The 19,974-nt window shown below is 35.2% G+C and overlaps 1 protein-coding gene across 2 annotated transcripts; it reads left to right on the top strand.

The window, feature by feature from the left end:
* The first annotated feature begins 614 nt into the window (after positions 1–614).
* Positions 615–18,437, top strand: LOC130222595 (UPF0746 protein DDB_G0281095). Of its 2 annotated transcripts, XM_056455136.1 has the most exons (6): positions 615–676; positions 1,709–1,751; positions 3,740–3,865; positions 6,069–6,137; positions 17,284–17,376; positions 17,716–18,437. In XM_056455136.1, the coding sequence occupies exons 2-6, from the start codon at positions 1,710–1,712 to the stop codon at positions 17,803–17,805; spliced, it is 420 nt and encodes a 139-aa protein (XP_056311111.1). In that variant the 5' UTR covers positions 615–676; position 1,709; the 3' UTR covers positions 17,806–18,437. The 2 variants fall into 2 exon arrangements, with proteins under 2 accessions (XP_056311111.1, XP_056311112.1); XM_056455137.1 differs by lacking the exon at positions 1,709–1,751 and having other exon boundaries at positions 640–676.
* The last annotated feature ends 1,537 nt before the right edge of the window (positions 18,438–19,974 follow it).

Below are 19,974 nucleotides of genomic sequence, written 5' to 3' on the forward strand. Positions count from 1 at the left end.
CAAGGAAATTTTCACAGTATTTCCGATAATATTTTTTCTTCTGGAGAAAGTCTTATTTGTTTTATTTCGGCTAGAATAAAAGCAGTGATTAAGTTTTTGAAACTATTTTAAGGTCAATATTTCTAGCCTCCTTAAGCAATATTTGTTTTCGATTGTCTACAGAACAAACCATCCTCATAACTTGCCTAATTAACCCAGTTAAGCCTTGAAATGTCACTTTAAGCTGTATAGAAGTGCCTTTAAATAATATTTGACTAGATATTTTTCCTGTCATCATGGCAAAGATAAAATAAATCAGTTATTAGAGATGAGTTATTAAAACTATTATGTTTAGAAATGTGAAAAAATCTCTACGTTAAACAGAAATCAAGGAAACAAATGTAAAGGGAGGCTAAAACTATAAATACTGACCTGCGTTCAGTCTTATGGTTCCAATGAGGCATGATTGTCCATCAGTATGAAGCAAGTGTGAAGAAAACATTGACCTGTAACGACTCAATTAATCAAAAGTGAGAAGACACAGGGTTTTATTAGCACCGCGGTGAAGATTTTAACAGCCTTGTGCAGAAATATCTATGATGTCTTGCATATGTCGTCAGAGTATATTAGGATTTGTGGGAGTTTAGCGAAGAGCGCAAACAAACTGGAAACCCAAGAGGACACCTTATAAGCCAAGGTGAGATAAATAATACATTTGTTTATTGATTTTTAAATAAAACAGTGATTATTGCAAATACTTAAGATCTTCGGACAATTCATGCTATTAACTGGCTTATTTCATGCCTGTTATTAAGATATGAACTGTTCATTAGTAGTTATAAAGTATGATCTTATTCTGCATTCCTAATCCTACCCAGCTTCTACCTTACTAACTATTAGTAAGCAGCTAATTAGTAGTTTATCAAGCTGGTAGTGTCAGTTAATGCTTTGTTAATACACACTGAAATACATATTTGGATTTACATATACGTTTTGTTAAGGTAAGTGTTGCAAACAATTTATATGGGCTGAATTTAAACAAACATATTGAGTTACTACAGTTCATTTGTTTGATCAAATTCAGCTCATATAAAATGTTTGCAACCACTAACCTTAAAAAATGTAGTAAATCTGACGAATCATTTATGTACAGTGCAGTGAAATGTGACTTAAAGTGTTACCAGAATTTAGTTTCATTTAAAGAGCTTGTGAAATTGATTAGCAAGTGAATTTTGATCCATCTTATGATCTTCTTATTAACATGGATGGAAATTGAGACGTGAAGAGTTCAGAAGCAAAATCCTCTAAGTGCCGTCTGAAATTTCCATAGAAAGTGAACATTTTTCTCAGCCTCCTTTGTTTATGTTGAGATATTTCACTGTAAAGAACAGGAAAAGGACTTATTCTTTGCCATAAACGTGATATTACTGAACATCCACAGAGGATCCTGATAAAAATGCTCATTTTAGAGGAAAATTCAGATGGCATTTAGAGATTTTTGCATCTAAACTCTTCATACACACCACACACACACACACACACACACACACACACACACACATACACACACACATATATATCTATATATATATATATATATATATATATATATATATATATATATATATATATATATATATATATATATATATTAGAGAGTATGTGTCAGAAAAAAAAGTAACCTTGACTTGATGAAAAATGTGCCTTTTCTTCTTTGCTGCATTTTCAGGATGGCTCATGCGAAGAGATTTTCTCAGATTCCCATGTCTAAGGTTGTGTGTCTGTTTTTTTGCTCTGAGAATGTATCTGAATCTGTGCAAGATCCATTGGTAACACTTTACAATAAGCTTGTATTAGTTCAGAGATAGGAAATCTATGGCTCGGGAGCCACATGTGGCTCTTTGACCAAAAATATGTGGCGCTCCAGCTGTCTCTCTTTAATAAAATGTTAAAGTTTAATAAATGATAACTGTCACTAGAAATCAGTTTCCTATTGAAAATACAATTACAATTCCATTTATGTTGTATTTTCCACAGCAAAATGAATAAGAACTCAGTTTACAATAAAGGGACTTTTTAATAAATGTGATGCTGTGGTTTAACTTGAATCGCGACACCAGTAAAAGGCAAGCAACTTACATTTCTATGGTAACCTTACACACATAAATTCAAACAACATCATGAGTGGTGATGGCAAAAAGAAAAAAAATCTATTAATCCTGTCCTTATCCATTGTGAAGCGTCATATTTGTTTATTTTAAGTTGTGCATGAACAGAAATAAAGGTTTTGTTCATAAATAAATAAAGGTTTTGATATATACACACACCTCAATGGCTCTTTAAAAGTACATTTGATAAAGTCAGAAATGGCTCATTGCTGAAAACAGGTTCCTGACCCCTGTATTAGTTAATGTTATTTAATGCATTTACTATCATGAACAAACAGAGAACAATACGTTTAATACAGTATTAGTTTCTTTAGTTAGTTACTGAAAATAAAGTTGTTCATTGTTACTTAATGTTGACTGACGGTGCATTAGCAAGCATGAATCTGGATGTTAATGTAAGAGGCTAAATTATCATATGCTTTTGTTTATATGACAAAACGTGTTTTTGACTCAAGAAGGTCTATACTGACTCCAAAGACAGATACTGATAAGATCAGGGCCTGGTGTGTGGACTTTGGGGGTTTTAACGATGTGGTTACATGTTGATTGGTCAATTTTAATGTATAAGCATTTGGGCTTTAGTCACATGGTCAAGAAAGAAACAAAATAGGTGGTAAAGCGCTGCTCTGCTTCTTTTCCTTGCCTGTCTTTTCCTGGCCTGGCTTTTCCTGGTCTGCTTTCTTCCTCTGCTCCTCTCCTCCTCTGGAGTCTATCTTCTCTGACTCTCCTGCAATCAGGCTAACTTCTGGGTCTGCTCTCTTTGTCTCTCCCTCCATTGTCTCTCCTTCTACCTCTGGTAACTTTAATTTTACATTTAAGCTGGATACAATTTATATCATATGTTTTATCATTTCATAGTTGATAATTTTATAATTATTTTGTAACTAATTCAGTTGTAACCATAGAGAATTATTGTCATTAAATCATCTCATTTTCAAGTATTTGAGAATTACTTTTGATTTAACATCAACACTTAACTGTTCCATATTGCAATACAATACAATCACATAATATCAACGCTCTCCAACATTTATAGCTATTAATCCTGCCCTTATTTCCGTTTTTGGTATAAGATTGCAGAAGAATGATTTAACTAGAATGTACAGTTTTTACCATCAATACTGATCGTTTTTTAGTCATTCGGCAGAACTACAGTTCGAACCACTGTGGTTAAAACCCATTTCTGTATACATTAATAATGCATTAGTGAATGTTGAACTGATTTATTAAAGCTGTACAAGTTTAGTATTTACTAACATGGACAAATAACACCTTATTGCAGTGTTTCTCAACCACGTTCCTGGAGGACCACCAGCTCTGCAAATTTTCCATGTCTCCTTAACCAAACACACCTGATTCAGATCATCAGCTTATTAGCAGAGACTAAAAGACCTGAAATGGGTGTGACAGACAAAGACGACATCCAAAACATGCAGTGCTGATGGTGCTCCAGGAACGTGGTCGAGAAACACTGCCTTATTGTAAAGTGTGACCGATTCATTTAAAGCAGGCCTTTGCTTTGACCGCAGATTTAGCATGGGTGTCTGTAACATTAAATGAATATGTCGTGCATTGTGTTACTGTTTCTTTAGTGCATGCGGGATCTCTGTAAAGAGGAGGATTACTCTTTTCTGACCGGCCCGGAGAAGCAGGATCAGAGTCTGGAGGAGGAGAGCACACAGCAGGACAGCGAGAGGCTGGAAAAGTTAGAAGAAAGGGTACGTTTGCTTGTAGTCATGTTCTTGAAAGATAAACACTGTAAAAAAGGATTTGAGTGTTTGAAATTAGTTTTTGTCTTGTTTCTAGTCCGAATATCTACAAATTGTTAAATTAAGAAGCATTTTCTTGACAAGTAAAAAATATCAGAAGTAATGAGTCAAAATTATTTGCGATTTATTTATTTAATTAATTAAGTAATGTATTTTATTTCATTTTTTTGAGGACAGTCTGTAATTTTTTTTTTTTATTCTGTATTATATAGTACTATGTGTGGTCTTGTTTAATACCAATAAAAAATTAAATTGAGCTCTTCTTTAAAAGAAGCAACAGGGCAAGCTAATTAGTCTAATTTTATAGTGAAAAGATACATTATTTTTGCTTCTTTTAAGAAAAGACTGACACATTATTTCTAAGAACAAGTCTATTTTTAATTACTTAATAATTTTTAATTACTAATGATTGATTTTACTGGAAAAAAGACTAGAACTCTGAGTAAGAAAGCTTTTTTTTTGCAGTGTATATTATGCTAATCAAATGTTTCTAGTTTTATTTTGGAGTGTCATACAGTAGATTTACATCAATCTAAGGATAAAAACACATGTAAATACAATATATGAGTGTACAATATCTTAAAACATGTAGTCAAGCCCAAAATTATTCAACCCCCTGGAAAATTCTGACATAAAGTTGTTGTTCAAATGTTAATAAAAGCTGCGAAATATTTCTGCCACAATGATTGAATGATGATTTTTCCACAATTATAATGGCTCTTGTACATCGTCTTCTTATTTTTTTGAAAAATCCTGTGTCCTTTCTGGTAAAAAACTAAAAAACTTTAAATAAGAGTAACTTTAGGTCAGAATTTGCTGTGGATATGAATAATTTCAGGCTTGACTGTGTGTTGGAGCATCAGCTCTTTTCTCACACTGTGTGAAATGTAAAATGGTTAATGGATCCCCGACTTTGAGCGCCTACTCTGCTCTGATTGGTCAGATGGCCTAGTGTTGTGATTGGTCAGATGGCTTACTTTGCAGTCATTGGTCTCATAGACCAGCTCTACCCCAATTGGTCAGATGGCTTTCCTTTGTTCTGATTGGACAGACAGTTCAGTCTGTTTTTATTGGTCACATTTCCCCCATTTTACCCCAATTGGTCAGTAGGACCAGTGTTGGGAAAGGCCTGCTGTGCTATGATTAGTCAGATGGCCCAGTGTTGTGATTGGTCAGATAGCCGTACTCTACTGTGATTAGTCAGATGAATCATTCTGTTTTGATTGGTCAGATGACTCAGTGTGTAGTAACTGGTCACATGGGCCTACACTACTCCAGTTGGTCAGATGACTTCCCTTTGCTTTGATTGTTGGACAGACGGTTCAGTCTGTTGTGACTGGTCGAATTTAGCCTGTTTTGCTCTAATTGGTCATATGGACCAGTGTTGGGAGTGACCTACTGTGCTATGATTAGTCAGATGGCCCACTGGGTTGATCGGTCAGATGGCTGTGCTCTTCTGTGATAGGTCAGATGAGTCAGTCAGTTATGATTGGTCAGGGGGTTCTGTTTGTAGTGGGCCTACTCTACTTCAATTGGGCAGATGGCTTCACTTTGCTCTGACTGGACAGATGGCCCAGTGTTGGGAGTGGCCTACTGTACTATGATTAGTCAGGTGACCCAGTGTTCTGATTGGTCGGATGTCTGTTGTTGTGATTGGTTGAATTTGGCCTATTTTGTTTTGATTTGTCAGAGGGCTCAATTAGGAGTGTTTGGTCACATGGGCCTACTCTAATCCAATCGGTCAGATGACCTTACTTTGCTCTGATTGGAAAGACAGTTCAGTCTTCTGTGATCAGATTGCCCAAGTTTTCTCTGATTAATCTTGGTTCATTGTGATTGGACAGATGTCTCGGTACATTGTGATTGGTCAGATGGCCCAGATTTCATTGTGAGCTGCAAATGAAAGCCATAACTTTGCATCATGCAAATTTGTTACAGACTTACATTAGTTTTTCCAGAAAACTGAAATCGTTTCTTGCATTTGCAATACAAATACAAGACAAAAGTCTTAGGCCAGCTAAACCGTTATAGTGCTTAAGACTTTTGCACAGTACTGTACATTACACATTACATGAAACATATCAGAAATAGCGAAATAATGTCACTTTCAATGCATTCACTGAGCATTCAGCTGACTTGTGTGTTCCTTCAGGTTCGCCGGCGACAGAAGCGAGAGCAAGAGCATCAAGAAAAGCAACAGGAACTAGAGCAACAGCAGAAGGTATGTCCACTCATGTCAGGGCTACTGTCTGCAGTGATAACACTAATTATATCTGTCTCCAGCACCACAGCATGAGTCTGTCCAGAGCCCACAGACCTGCTCCATCAGACTTACATCGTCAGGCTAATTGTGCTTGATTGCATTACGTCTGCATTGTTCCTAACTTATCTGCACATGCAATGACCTTTGTATTGTAAGGCCAGTTAAATACACCAATGCATCAGTCATTTCTGAAAAAAATTAAATATTAAAAATACATATTTTTAAAGCAGGGGTTTGGTAGACAGTGCATTTTACTAGTTTTAAACACCCCCCACCCCCCAAAAAAATACAAACAAATAAATAAATAAAAAATTAGATGATTGATGCACACAGCATGCTTTGTTTTTATGTACTGTAGCATCTAGGATCAGATAAATAGACAATCCTACAAAAATAGTCTGTGCAAAAAAAAACACATATATCTTGGCATTTATTCTCAAAACACTGGGTGAAATGAGTGGGAAATAAAGCATTCTGTTATAAATTAAACAAAGCATGCAAGTTAATTTCAAAGTCACTTACAGAACATCATAAGGAGTTTGTTGAGATTTGATTTTTAGTCATGTAAACTATAGTTTGCTTTGTTTGTGTGTTGCATTTGCTGTATATGAAGCAGGGTAAACATGTTCTTCAAAAATAGCCTATGAATATCTTGGAGCCAGAAACATTTGTACACAGAGGGAACATGGTGGGAAATGTCCAGCTTCTGTCATTCCAAAACTAATATTGCTGACAGAAACACAAAGCAGAATATACATATATAACTCAATTTGTCCATGTTTATACTACTCAAATCCATCCAAAAGGAAGTTTATCAATTTTTCTACTTGCAAAAGTTGATGCCCTTGCTAATATTATATGATGTCGCTTTACATTATATATTTGAAATTATTATTGATTAAATGGTCTTACAGAAATCTAATATACGGACATATAATAACATATATATATATATATATATATATATATATATATATATATATATATATATTTATAGCAAACATATTTCAACATATACTGTATGTACACTACCTGACGAAAGTCTTGTCTGAGTTGTAAGAAGAACAAATAATAACTTGACTTCTATTTGATCATTCGGAAAAGTGGCAGAGCATCTGTTGAACTGCATCCCATTCATCACAATTACTGTAGAAGACCTATTGGAACCCGCATGGACCCAAGATTCTTAGAGAAACCAGTCAAGTTTGGTGAAGGAAATATCATGGTTTGGAGTTACATTCAGTATGGGGGCGTGCAAGAGATCTGCAGAGTGGATGGCGACATCAACAGCTTGAGGTATCAAGACATTTGTGCTGCCCATTACATTACAAACCACAGGAGAGGGCAAATTCTTCAGCAGGATAGCGCTCCTTCCCATACTTCAGCCTCCACATCAAAGTTCCTGAAAGCAAAGGAGGTCAAGGTGCTCAAGGATTGGCCAGCCCAGTCTCCAGACATGAACATTATTGAGCATGTCTGGGGTAAGATGAAAGAGGAGGCATTGAAGATGAAAACTCTGGGAGTCTTACACGAATGCTTTCTTTGCCATTCAAGATGACTTTAATAATAAGTGATTTGAGTCATTGCAGAAATGTATGGATGCAGTCCTCATGGGAGTCAGACACAATATTCATTCTGTTTCCACTGCACCATGACTTTATATTCTATACTGGACATTATTTCTGTTCAGTGACATGACTTGGATAGGCGACAAGACTTTTGTTAGGTAGTGTATATACTTGTGGTTCAAAAATACACATGTAAACAGCTATTTTTGCAATATTTTGAAATATGTTTCATACATGATATCCAGATATACAAATCACAAAAGTTTAAAATCTACACATCTGAACATTCTACAAACATTCAGAAACAATCTTTCCAATTGGATGGAATCTTAGCAGAGCATTCTTAGAACATATTCTGGGTGTTAGTTTAACATTCCAAATGTCCAGAACACATTCCAAAGTATGACATGATTCATTCTTTTTCAATTCGGCTTAGTCCCTTTATCAATCAGGGGTCGCCGCAGCGGAATGAACCCATAAGTATGACATCATAAAATAGAAAAATAAACTCTTTGAGCATTCTACTCTATAAACGTTCAGAAATATGAATTATGAAACATATTTTTATTAGCTGGACATTTTTATGTTACTACTTACTGATCCTACTTACTATAAACCTTTTTGTTAATAAACCATTTATATTATGAAAAGAACATTTATATCACTTTATGCTTTTTCAAGAAAATCTAATTAATCAAACACTTCCTAGAACATTCAGAGACATTGTGTTTTATAATTGAATTTTTATGTGGAGCTGTGCATCGATGGATTTGCTATTCAGTGTTTGGACATTGTAAAAGTACAATAGAAATAAAGATTCAGTTCCTGTTTATTTTTATAGCGCCTTTACAATGTAGATTGTGTCAAAGCAGCTTTACATAGAAGTTCTAGTAAATTGAAACTGTGTCAGTCCAGTTGAAGTTCAGTTTAGTTCAGTTCAGCATGGTTTAATTTTCACTGCTGAAAGTCTAAATACTGAAGAGCAAATCCATCAATGTGCAGCTCCTCAAATCTCAAGCAAAGCAAGCCAGTGGTGAGGAAAACAATTCACCAATTGACGGTTGGGCACGGCCATTGAATTGAAGATGAATTGAATTGAATTGAATATAAGCACAACAGTCTTAGAAAGTATTTGATCATGTTAAAATGCAGAAGCACAACCAGGCCGTTCATGTCTATGAGAAGAAGAGGATGGAAAATGCTTACATAAGACTAAATCTGCTGTAAGAAACCTTGACTAACTTTATAAGTGAATTGTAAGGTATAAAAGGACAAAGCCACATTAAGACAGACCCTTGACGCTCTTGTGAACATCAACTGCGTAAAACAAAGTTGGCGGTTCATTCCACTGTGGCCACCTCTGATAATTCAGAGACTAAGCCGAAGGAAAATGAATGAAGGAATACTGTATGTTTAATATATGATGTGAAATCCAAATATGAGCTTGTAATTTGCATGTATTACCACACATCACAGCTCTATATGGGCATCAAAAGCACCCTGAAGCAAAATGAGCTTTTAGCTTTCAAACATTTCACCTTTTCACCTTTTAAGTAACAAAAAAACACATCATTTAGTGAAATGACAAGAACACATTTCTCCGAAAAGCAAATGATTAACTGATTAGCTCACTGATTGATATTTGTGACTCTGGTCTGCAGAAAAATCAGCTTTTGGAAGTTGAGATCTATATAATATATAAGTATTCTTTCTATTGATGTAGGGTTTGTTGTGAACATTTGGCTTGAAAATTTGATGGTCACACTGCAGTTTTTGCCCATTGACTTCCATTCATATGCATTCACATGTGCCAGACTGGAAACACAAGCTTGAGCGACAACTTTCTCTGCGTTCCAAGCTTGGTGAACTCTGACTTCGGAATTCATGTCACAATAATGCATGAGACCAATAGAGGATCTAGAAATATTATATTTAACATTTGTAATGTCAAATATGGAGTGTTGGAAAATGCAGAATCCAGTCTCGTTGCAAGCAGATTTCTTTATTAAGATGTGTTGGTTGTTTCTGCAGTCAAACAGCATCTTCAAGAAGTTCAAAAGTCTGCAAGAGCCTACAAGAGTCTCTTACAGTGACAAGAGTAGTCCAAAACAAGTCTGAAAGCTTAACAAGTCTGATTTGAGACCAAGAGGTCCTGTCGATAATATGTTTTTAGGAGGTGGCAGTGGCTAAAGGTGGAGATGAAGGTGGCTGAACAAAGAATGCTAATACAGTAGATAGGTAAAAGAACCTGCCCAGCCACTGACCACACATGATTATCAACTAAAGAGTTTCTTCAACCTGTATGCATCAACAAAGACTAAAGGCTGATTTTAGGCTGTCAACCGCATGCGTATGCTCCTGCACAGCCTGCGTGTGGACGCATAGCCCTCGCCGTAGCTGTGGCCGACGTCACCTCTCAAAAAACGTAACTACACTTCTCAACAACACATAGTGCAAGCACTGTGATTGGTCAGCTTGGTAGCGCTTACAAGTGTGGGCGGGGCCGAGAGCTGTGCGAGGAGGAATGGTGGAGGAATTGTTGGAGGAATTGTTTTGCAAGTGTCGAGTCCCGTGAAGGAGGTCCAGATAGATTGTTTAGTGTTTGCTTTATGATTAAAGTTGTTGCATGTCTACCGATTCCTGCCTCAAAATGAGCGAGTTTTAGCTACATTAAGGTAGCGTTCAGAAAAAACAAAACCCCAACGAAGAAACTTGACACAGAGGAACATAAAAACCTATTGTCAGCTAGCGTTTATAAAGTGTTATTGCAGAGCAACAGAAACAGCATGCAGAAGTATAAATGCATGACTATGCACGAGTCGTGGGTCACGCCGATCACTTGACGCAGAAGTATAAACCAGGCTTAAGGCACAGTCATTAAAGCCCTGCCCATAGCATTTGCATCACTTTGGGATCCGCCAATGCTCAGAAAGGCAAGAGGTTTAAAATCTCTCACACATGAGCCGCTAAAGTTTCAAAATGGCCACTTTAAAAACCAAAGAATATCCCTTTTCAGTATGTATATATGTAGTGAATATTTTTCATTTGAAACTATATTATCTGATTTTTTATTCCCACAGGAGCAATAACAAGTTTTATCAGTATCACATTGCAGAACTTCTCAAGCTCAAACTTTATTGGGATCAAAAAAAAATTTGAGGGACGCAAAACATTTAGAAAATTGCATTGAAAGTTGTCCAAATTAGCAATGCATCTTAATACTCAGAAATTATACTTTCATATACTTACAGAAGAATATTTACCAAATTTCGTCACGGAAGACACTGTAAAAAGTGATTACTTTACTTAAAAATCAGTGAGTAAACCTCTTACTTTAAAGTTGACATGTTGACTTTACTTAAAGTAAGTAAATATGGTGTAACAGAACTGTTAAGTTGATTAAACTTAATTTTTTATAAATACACACAGTTCAAATACTTAAACATTTTAATCCAATGGATTTACTCACTCATTTTTTTTTAGTTCTGTAAATGAACGTCGCCTCGTTGTTCCATCCCTAAGAGGGAAGAAATCACTTTCCCGAACTCTCGCATTCAATCTGCCCAGTTGGTGGAATGAACTCCCTAACTGCATCAGAACAGCAGAGTCGCTTGCTGTCTTTAAAAAAACGACTAAAAACTCAACTATTTAGTCTCCACTTTCCTTCCTAATCTTAACTGCCTCTCTGGCTATACCACTAACTGTACTCTCTCTCTCTCAAAAAAAAAAAAAAACTTACATTACTAATGCTTAGCTTCTTAGACTTTACACACCTGAAACTTGTCTATAGCACTTGTTCACTGTTGCTCTTATAGTTGTGTAAATTGCTTCCTTGTCCTCATTTGTAAGTCGCTTTGGATAAAAGTGTCTGCTAAATGACTAAATGTAAATGTAAAGCTAACAGGTTTACTTAATGTAAAGGCAACCAATCGTTTTTTAGTGTACTTAATATTTTAATATACCCATGCAACATTGTGGTCACAATTTTTTTGGGCCAATAGCATGCAATGTGAGCCATTAATTCAGTGTAATATTTCCATCATCCACTGCAATGCACATTTCACTATGATGGTGTAAATGTGCACGCTACTGTTCTGCAGTGCAGGACACTCAGAGACTGTGTTTTGTAAGCTGATGAAGCTCCAGCTGCACATGATCTGCTGCCAGTAAAGTCTGAGTCCGGCAGCCAAGTGTGAGGTCACTGAAGGACAGTCGTGTTGTTGTTGTCCACTTGGCTGTTGTCGTAAACTCAACAGCTTGAGGAATTCCTGCAACGCCTTCAGCAACTTGAGACTTAAAGGAACACACAACTTTTTTTTTTTTTTTTTTTTTTTGGAAAAAGGCTCATTTTACAGTTTCTCTAGAGTTACATTTTGAAATCCAGTCAACCGATCTTAGGGTCTGGCAAGAGCACTTTTAGCTTAGCTTAGCATAGATCATTGAATCAGATTAGACCATTAGCATCTCACTCAAAAATAACCAAAGAGTTTTGATTATTCTCTGAATTAAAGCTTGACACTTGTGTAGTTACGTTGTGTACTAAGACCAACAGAAAATGAATAACTATACTTTCATTTAGGCGTAATAATCAAGAAACTTTGCTGTCGTACTATGGCTGAAACAGGCATAATAACATAGTGAACATTTAGTGAACAGAAACATTTGTGAAACATGCTTCAAAACTATTTTCAAGCATTGCTGTCTAGCCTTAAAAAGGAAAATAATCAAAACTTTTCAGTTTTTTTGAGATGCTAACGGTCTAATCCGATTCAATGATTTATGCTAAGCTAAGCTAAAAGTGCTCCCGCTAGACTAGAAGATCAGCTGAACGAATTGAAAATGGTACTGCTGTCAAGTTTTAACAAGAAAAATAATCAAAACTCTTTTTTTTTTTTGAGATGCTAATGGTCTAATCTAATTCAATGATTTATGCTAAGCTAAGCTAAAAGTGCTTCTGCCAGACTCAAAGATCAGCTGAACGAATTCAAAAGTGGTACTGCTGTCAAGTCTTAACCAGAGAAATAATCAAAACTCTTCTTTTTTTTTGAGATGCTAATGTTGTAATCTGATTCAATGATTTATGCTAAGCTAAGCTAAAATTGCTCCTGTCAGACTCGAAGACTGGCTGAATGGATTCAAAAATGGTACTGTGGTCAAGTCTTAAATAGAGAAATAATCAAAACTCTTCTTTTTTTTTAGATGCTAATGGTCTAATCTGATTCAATGATTTATGCTAAGCTAAGCTAAAAGTGCTCCCGCTAGACTAGAAGATCAGCTGAACGAATTGAAAATGGTATTGCTGTCAAGTTTTAACAAGAAAAATAATCTAAACTCTTTTTTTTAATGCTAATGGTCTAATCTGATTCAATGATTTATGCTAAGCTAAGCTAAAAGTGCTTCTGCCAGACTCAAAGATTAGCTGAACGAATTCAAAAATGGTACTGCTGTCAAGTTTTAAATAGGAAAATAATCAAAACTCTTCTTTTTTTGAGATGCTAATGGTCTAATCCAATTGAATGATTAATGCTAAGCTAAGCTAAGCTAAAAGTGCCTCCACCAGGCTTGAAGATCGACTGAATGGATTAAAGAATGGTACTGCTGTCAAGTCTTACATAGAGAAATAATCAAAACTCTTCTTTTTTTAGATGCTAATGGCCTAATCTGATTCAATGATTTATGCTAAGCTAAGCTAAAAGTGCTCCCGCCAGACTCAAAGTTTGGATGAATGGATTCAAATATGGTATTGCGGTCAAGTTTTAAATAGGAAAATAATCAAAACTCTTCTTTTTTTGAGTAAGATGCTAATGGTCTAATCCGATTGAATGATTAATGCTAAGCTAAGCTAAGCTAAAAGTGCCTCCACCAAACTCGAAGATTGGTTGAATGGATTCAAAAAGGGTATTGCTGTCAAGTCTTAAATAGGAAAATGATATAAAAACTTTTCATTTTTTTAGATGCTAATGGTCTAATCCGATTCAATGATTTATGCTAAGCTAAGCTAAAAGTGCTCCCGTCAGACATGAAGATCGAATGAATGGATTGAAAAATGGTAAAACTCAACTATTTAATTGTAGTGGAGTTATAAAACAAGCCTATTTACAAAAAATAATAATAATAATCTGGAGTCTTCCTTAAAGACCAAACCCCAGTGGGACGAAGTTAAGAAGAGAATCCATAATTGCTCTTCCTCTCTTATTCAACCTTGGGTTCGGCCCTGTAATTCCTAACGGCTAGAAAACGGACAGTCCACTACTCCGACTTCCTTCCTCTCCAGCTGCTCAGACTCTCCTGGCCAGTTTTCAAGTCCGTCCACTGATTAATGTAGGGTCAAGGGAGAAGTGCTTTACTCCTGTTTCCCATGTTCGTGTTCGCTATTTGATGGTATTATCATTCATAAGCGCAGATCTGGCCTGATAACCCCACCCTGAGTGTGTGTTACCGGGAGAGAACAGCCTGTGACTGCTCCAGTCCTCAGGGGACAGAGGTGTTACTACACACACATATACACACTGTGTTTTCTCTTGTTAGGTCGGATGTGTTTCAACGCCTTCCATATGTGGAGTGCATTTAGTGTCTTATATTATGGCATTAGAGACGGGAAGTTGCACCCACACATAATGCGTACAGGTGAGAGGTCAAGCCTAGCCTCATTCCTGCAGATCTACATCAGGGTTTGCTCAACTGGATCCCCCGCAGTTCTGATCAATAAAAAAAATGGATATTTGGCTAGCAATCTAGCAAAGCTATTGAATAAAGGATTGTATAGAAACGTTTATGGACCCTTTTCACAAGACTCTTATGACACATCATAATTGTAAAAACTTGGAATTTTAAGCCAACTGTGTAAACTTATTAGGTAGTTGTTCCAACAAACTATATTTAGTTGATTTAACTCATAGTTTTAAGGCAACCAGGTAACTTTTTCAGGTATTTGTTACAACAAACAATTTTTAGTTGAGTTGACAAATCTTATGCTCATATAACTTTGGATTATATTGCATCAACTTCTTCAAGCAATCAAATGGATTAAGTTGACTTAAAAAAGTTAGTTCACTCAACAATTTTACACTATTAAGTTGAGTGTACTTACATTCGTAAGTCATCTTAAACTGCTTGATGAAGTTAATACAACACAAAATATTAGAAAAATTAGTTGAAACAACAAAAGCACTCAAGTTACTATAACTCACATTTATAATTGAAATAAACTCAAATTTTTAAGACAAGACCGAGTAACTTTCTTTTTTTAAGTCAAAACAACAAATCATTTTTACAGTGTCTGTATTTATGTATGTATTACATCATCTTTGCATCAAATTACAAAAAACTAAATACCACTTGTGCAAGATGTTTGAAATGCAGTGTTTATGTGGGAAGGACAGTAATTTTGACGCTGTTTTCTCTTCTGGCTGCCGTTATCAGTCTCGCTCAATTGTTGTCCGCTTTTTCTGAAGTCTCAATAACAGCATCTTGGAGTTTTTCATTTATTATTTCAGCAAATAGAATTGTAAAAAATTATTTGCTGTGCTCTCCCATTCACTGTGCTCTAAGTTTACCCAACTATAACGGCTTCCACTGCTGAGAAACCCGGAAATGTCAAAAGGGTCCTTAGAATGTTTGTTCAAAGTGATTAGGACATCATTAATGGGACCATTTTTGAAAAATAACTCAGTCAGACTTTGTTTAAACTGTGCTTCTTGTCTCGGAAATCGTTCTAAAGCAACATTCTAAAATGTGTGCAAAATTATAAAAATGGAGAGTAAAAAAAAAGCTTTTAAGTACATTCGGAAATAATGCAGTGTTAATAATTGGCTGTAGTATGTAACTTACTGGCAGCAGCAGTTTAACGTAAATTAAACGTACAGCATTAATACTGTATCTTGTTTTAGCTTATCTTGCTGTACATGTATTTACAGTATTCCATATAGTTACTGTGAAATATGCTGTATTTTTAGTCTTCTGTAATATATCTTCATACAATACAAAAAAAAAACATGTGATTCATTGTTCATTTATATATTTACTGTAAAAAAACGTCCAAGTGGTAAATTACTGTATTTTCCTTACTGTTTGATTGACCTTTTTACTGTATTTTGATTCACAGCAAGTTAAAATGCTTCAACTTTAAAATACAGTAACACACTGTCATTTATATTTTTACTGTAAAAGAGTCCAAAAGGAAAATGTAAGGTAAAAGGTTACTGTATTATGATTACTGTGTTATGATTGGGCCATTTTATTGTTACTGTATTTCGATTCACAGCATTACATGTACTGTTGGGATGGTTCTAAGATGATATTTCCACCAATGCAACCTTAAAAATACAGTAAAACTCTGCAAAACTGTCATACTGTAAATTACAGTCCATATTAAATACTGTTTAACTTACAAAAAACGTTAGTAGTGTAGTTTAAAATGTAATGAAAACATCAGCATAATATTCTTATAACATGCTTGTTGTTAAATTCATATTATTTTTAGGAATATTAAGTCTACTTGTTTTAAAATGTTCAGAGGACATTTATAAGTAACAATGCCTCCAATATTCTAAAATAAAAAATCTACATTTTTATTAAACTTTAACTTTCACATAATCTTAGAACAAGCACAACAGTCTTCGAAAATATTAGTTAGCTGGATGTTAGTTTAATGTTTTTGGAATGTTACTGCTTGTTTCGGAATGTTCCGAGAATGTTTAAAAGTAGCAAATTGCAATGAAAGGATAATATAAAGGACGGCACGGTGGCTCAGTGGTTAGCATTGTCGGCACACAGCAAGAAGGTTGGTCTTGGCGTGGGTTTCCTCTGGGTGCTCCGGTTCCCCCCCCCACAGTCCAAAGACATGCACTATAGGTGAATTGGGTAAACAAAAGTGGCCATAGTTTTTGTGTGTGAGAATGTGAGAGTGTATGGGTGTTTCCAAGTACTGGGTACATATCCTGCAATAGTTGTCGGTTCATTCAGCTGTGGAAACCCCTGATAAATAAAAGACTATAGCTGAAGGAAAATAAATGAATAAATGAATGTAGAAGTAATATCATAGGAACATTAGCACAACGTTCTTACAACATATTTTTATCTAGCTGGACGTTGATTTTTAAATGTTACTAATAATTGCTGCTTGTTCCAGAAAAAAAGTTTCAGATTCTAAACTCAAAATTCATGCAAAACTGATGAAAGAGAGAAAGCATTCCCATTCCTCCAGCAAGAAAATCAAATAAATCAGAAACTTGCTTTTGAACCTTTAGAGAACATTAGGAAATAATATTTTTATATCATAACTGAATATCAGCACAACTTCCTTAGTGTGTATTTGATCCTATTAGAATGCAGTTGCACAAACAGGCCCTTCAGAAAGGATGGAACATGCTTACGTAAGACTAAATTTGATTCAAGAAACCTTGACTAATATTATAAGTGTATGAAAGAACAATACCACATAAATACAGAATCTTAATGCCGTTTCCAAAATCAACGGTTTCATAACAGCAGCCTAATAATATTACAAATAATATTATATTGAATGTTTGTGAAAGGAGAAGGACGAGCAGTGGAGAAGTCATGTGGCTGAGCTGGCGGTCCAACGCAAGGCCATACACGCCAAACTGGACAGACTACGAGAATTCAGGGTGAGGTTTTTACTGGACACACACGCAGATACACCGACACACACACTCACATACACACACATATAGGAATGCTAATATTGCTCCCAGAACGTATATGTGAGGCCCAAAAGGAGTATGACTGAATGTGACCAGATGTTCAAAGTATCTAATGCATAGTATGCTAACCAAAACCATACTTACCTGACACACACAGGCACATATGACATCTAATGCACACCAAAACATGTTTAATGATGTATTATTCAAATTACAGGTTTATATACAATCATTTTTAAGGTCACTAATATCTAAATAAAGCACACTGTTAGATTGTTGACGCATCTCTGGTTTCATTTCCAGGACTTTCAGAAGAAAGTTGTGCTTCAGGATTTGGGTCTGGATCCAGATTCTGCTAATGAAACCGTCAAGCACCTTCTGATGAGATTGTAACAGTGTTTACTAGAGTAAAAACACATATTTACCATGCTAACAGACGTTTATATGATCTGTATTGGTATGAAGTGGTCATTTATCTTCAGAATATACCTTAAAGGGGTCATGACATCCTGAGGGCTTCATAACTTGCAGGTTAAAAATTATGTTTACTGTTAAATTCCTTACATGGAGACCATTGAAGATGTTAAATATTAAGATATTAAAGATTTAATCTGAAAGTGTGGGTTTTAATGATTCATAAAATGCAAGTCAATGCTAAACAACACTTTTAGAGTAAACAAAATGCACATACAGACAAAACTAAATTAATACCTGTGTCTCTTGATGATACTTTGAGGTCTTGTGAAGCTAAATCATTGGTCTATGAAAGAAACTGAGCTCTGTGTTGGCATTAAGTGGTCATATATCTTCAGATATTGTGTTAAAAGGGTCATGAAATTCTACAAAAATTATGTTTACTGTTAAATTACATACATCGAGAGCATTTAGGATGTACAGTAGGTGACTTTTTTAGTTTTTCAGTAAAACATTACAGATTTGATCTGAAAGTGTGGGTTTTGATGATTCATAAAATGCAAGTCAATGCTAAACAACATGTTTAGAGTAAAAAAATATATCTAAATTAATACCTGTGTCTCCTGGTGATGTTTGGAGTTCTTATGAAGAAAAATTATTGGTCTACAACATTATTTACCTCTAATTCACAGCCTTACAGTAGCAAATATCTTTAATGTTCTATGGAAATCTGATATATATAGCCATATATGAACATATTTTTTAAATTATAGCTAATATAATTGGATGGATGGATGGATGGATGGATGGATGGATGGATAGATAGATAGATAGACTGACTATGGATGGATGGATGGATGAATAGATAGATAGGTAGGTGGATGGATGGATGGATGAATAGATAGATAGACGGACGACGGATACAACTATAGATAGATAGAACAATGGATGGATAGATAGATAGATAGATAGGTAGGTGGGTAGGTAGGTAGGTGGGTGGGTGGGTGGGTGGATGGATGGATGGATAGGTGGATGGATGGATGGATGAATAGATAGATAGACGGACGATGGATAGAACTATAGATAGATAGAAAATGGATGGATGGATGGATGGATGGATGAATAGATAGCTAGATGGACGACGGATAGAACTATAGATAGATAGAACGATGGATGAATGGATAGATAGATAGATAGATAGATAGATAGATAGATAGATAGATAGATAGATAGATAGATAGATAGATAGATAGATAGATAGATAGATAGATAGATTGACTGACACATATTTTATGTCAAATATGTAATTAGCATATATTGCTATATATCAGATTTCTATAGGGCTTCTATAGAGTTAAAATGTAGTCCTCTACAACTTGGAGGAGTAAACAGGTTTGGTTGAACTACAGCATTAAAGAATCTGTTTCCTGCGTGAGCTGAAGTGAGCTGAAACAACACAATTCTTGAGATTTTATTGGGACAGCTTAATTGTTTTATGCTCAATCCACTCGCAATCCACATCCACATCCAAATATAGCATTACCGTTGCTTCCTAATATTAAACAAAGCATTTTTTATGCACTTCTGAAAGAAAGTATAGTTTGGATATTGCAGGATCTGTATGACCAGCCCCATCTCACGAAGAAACGTGACTATTTTATGTATTGTCAATTTAATTCGTATAAAAACGTACCATTTTTAAGGAGAGGCGTGTGCCCAAACCTACCCCTCATTGGAGCATGAGGAAATCATATTATAATGTACAAATGAGATCAAACCAACATTAAGATGAATTAGCATCTAAATTAAATTGTTAAATTAAAATGTAATGAAGTGAGATACTGTAAGACAGCTCTACATCATCAAGGTGTTTGCTCATATAACAGCTTATGTTGTTTTCAATAAATTTAGTAAAAATTTATACCTTGAGGGCTTATGGAGCATAATCATTGGACTATGAAAGAAACTGAACTCTGTGTTGGTGTTATATCTTCAGAAGATGTGTTAAATGGGTCATGAAATACTGCAAAAATGAATTTTACTGTTAAATTACATCCATCGAGACCGTTCAAGATGTAGGTGAGCTTTAGTTGATGTTGAAATCACATTAAAAATGCACAAATGAGATCAAACTATCAATTAAGATGA

The sequence above is a fragment of the Danio aesculapii genome, chromosome 4 (assembly GCF_903798145.1).
Source record: "Danio aesculapii chromosome 4, fDanAes4.1, whole genome shotgun sequence".
NCBI lineage: Eukaryota > Metazoa > Chordata > Actinopteri > Cypriniformes > Danionidae > Danio > Danio aesculapii.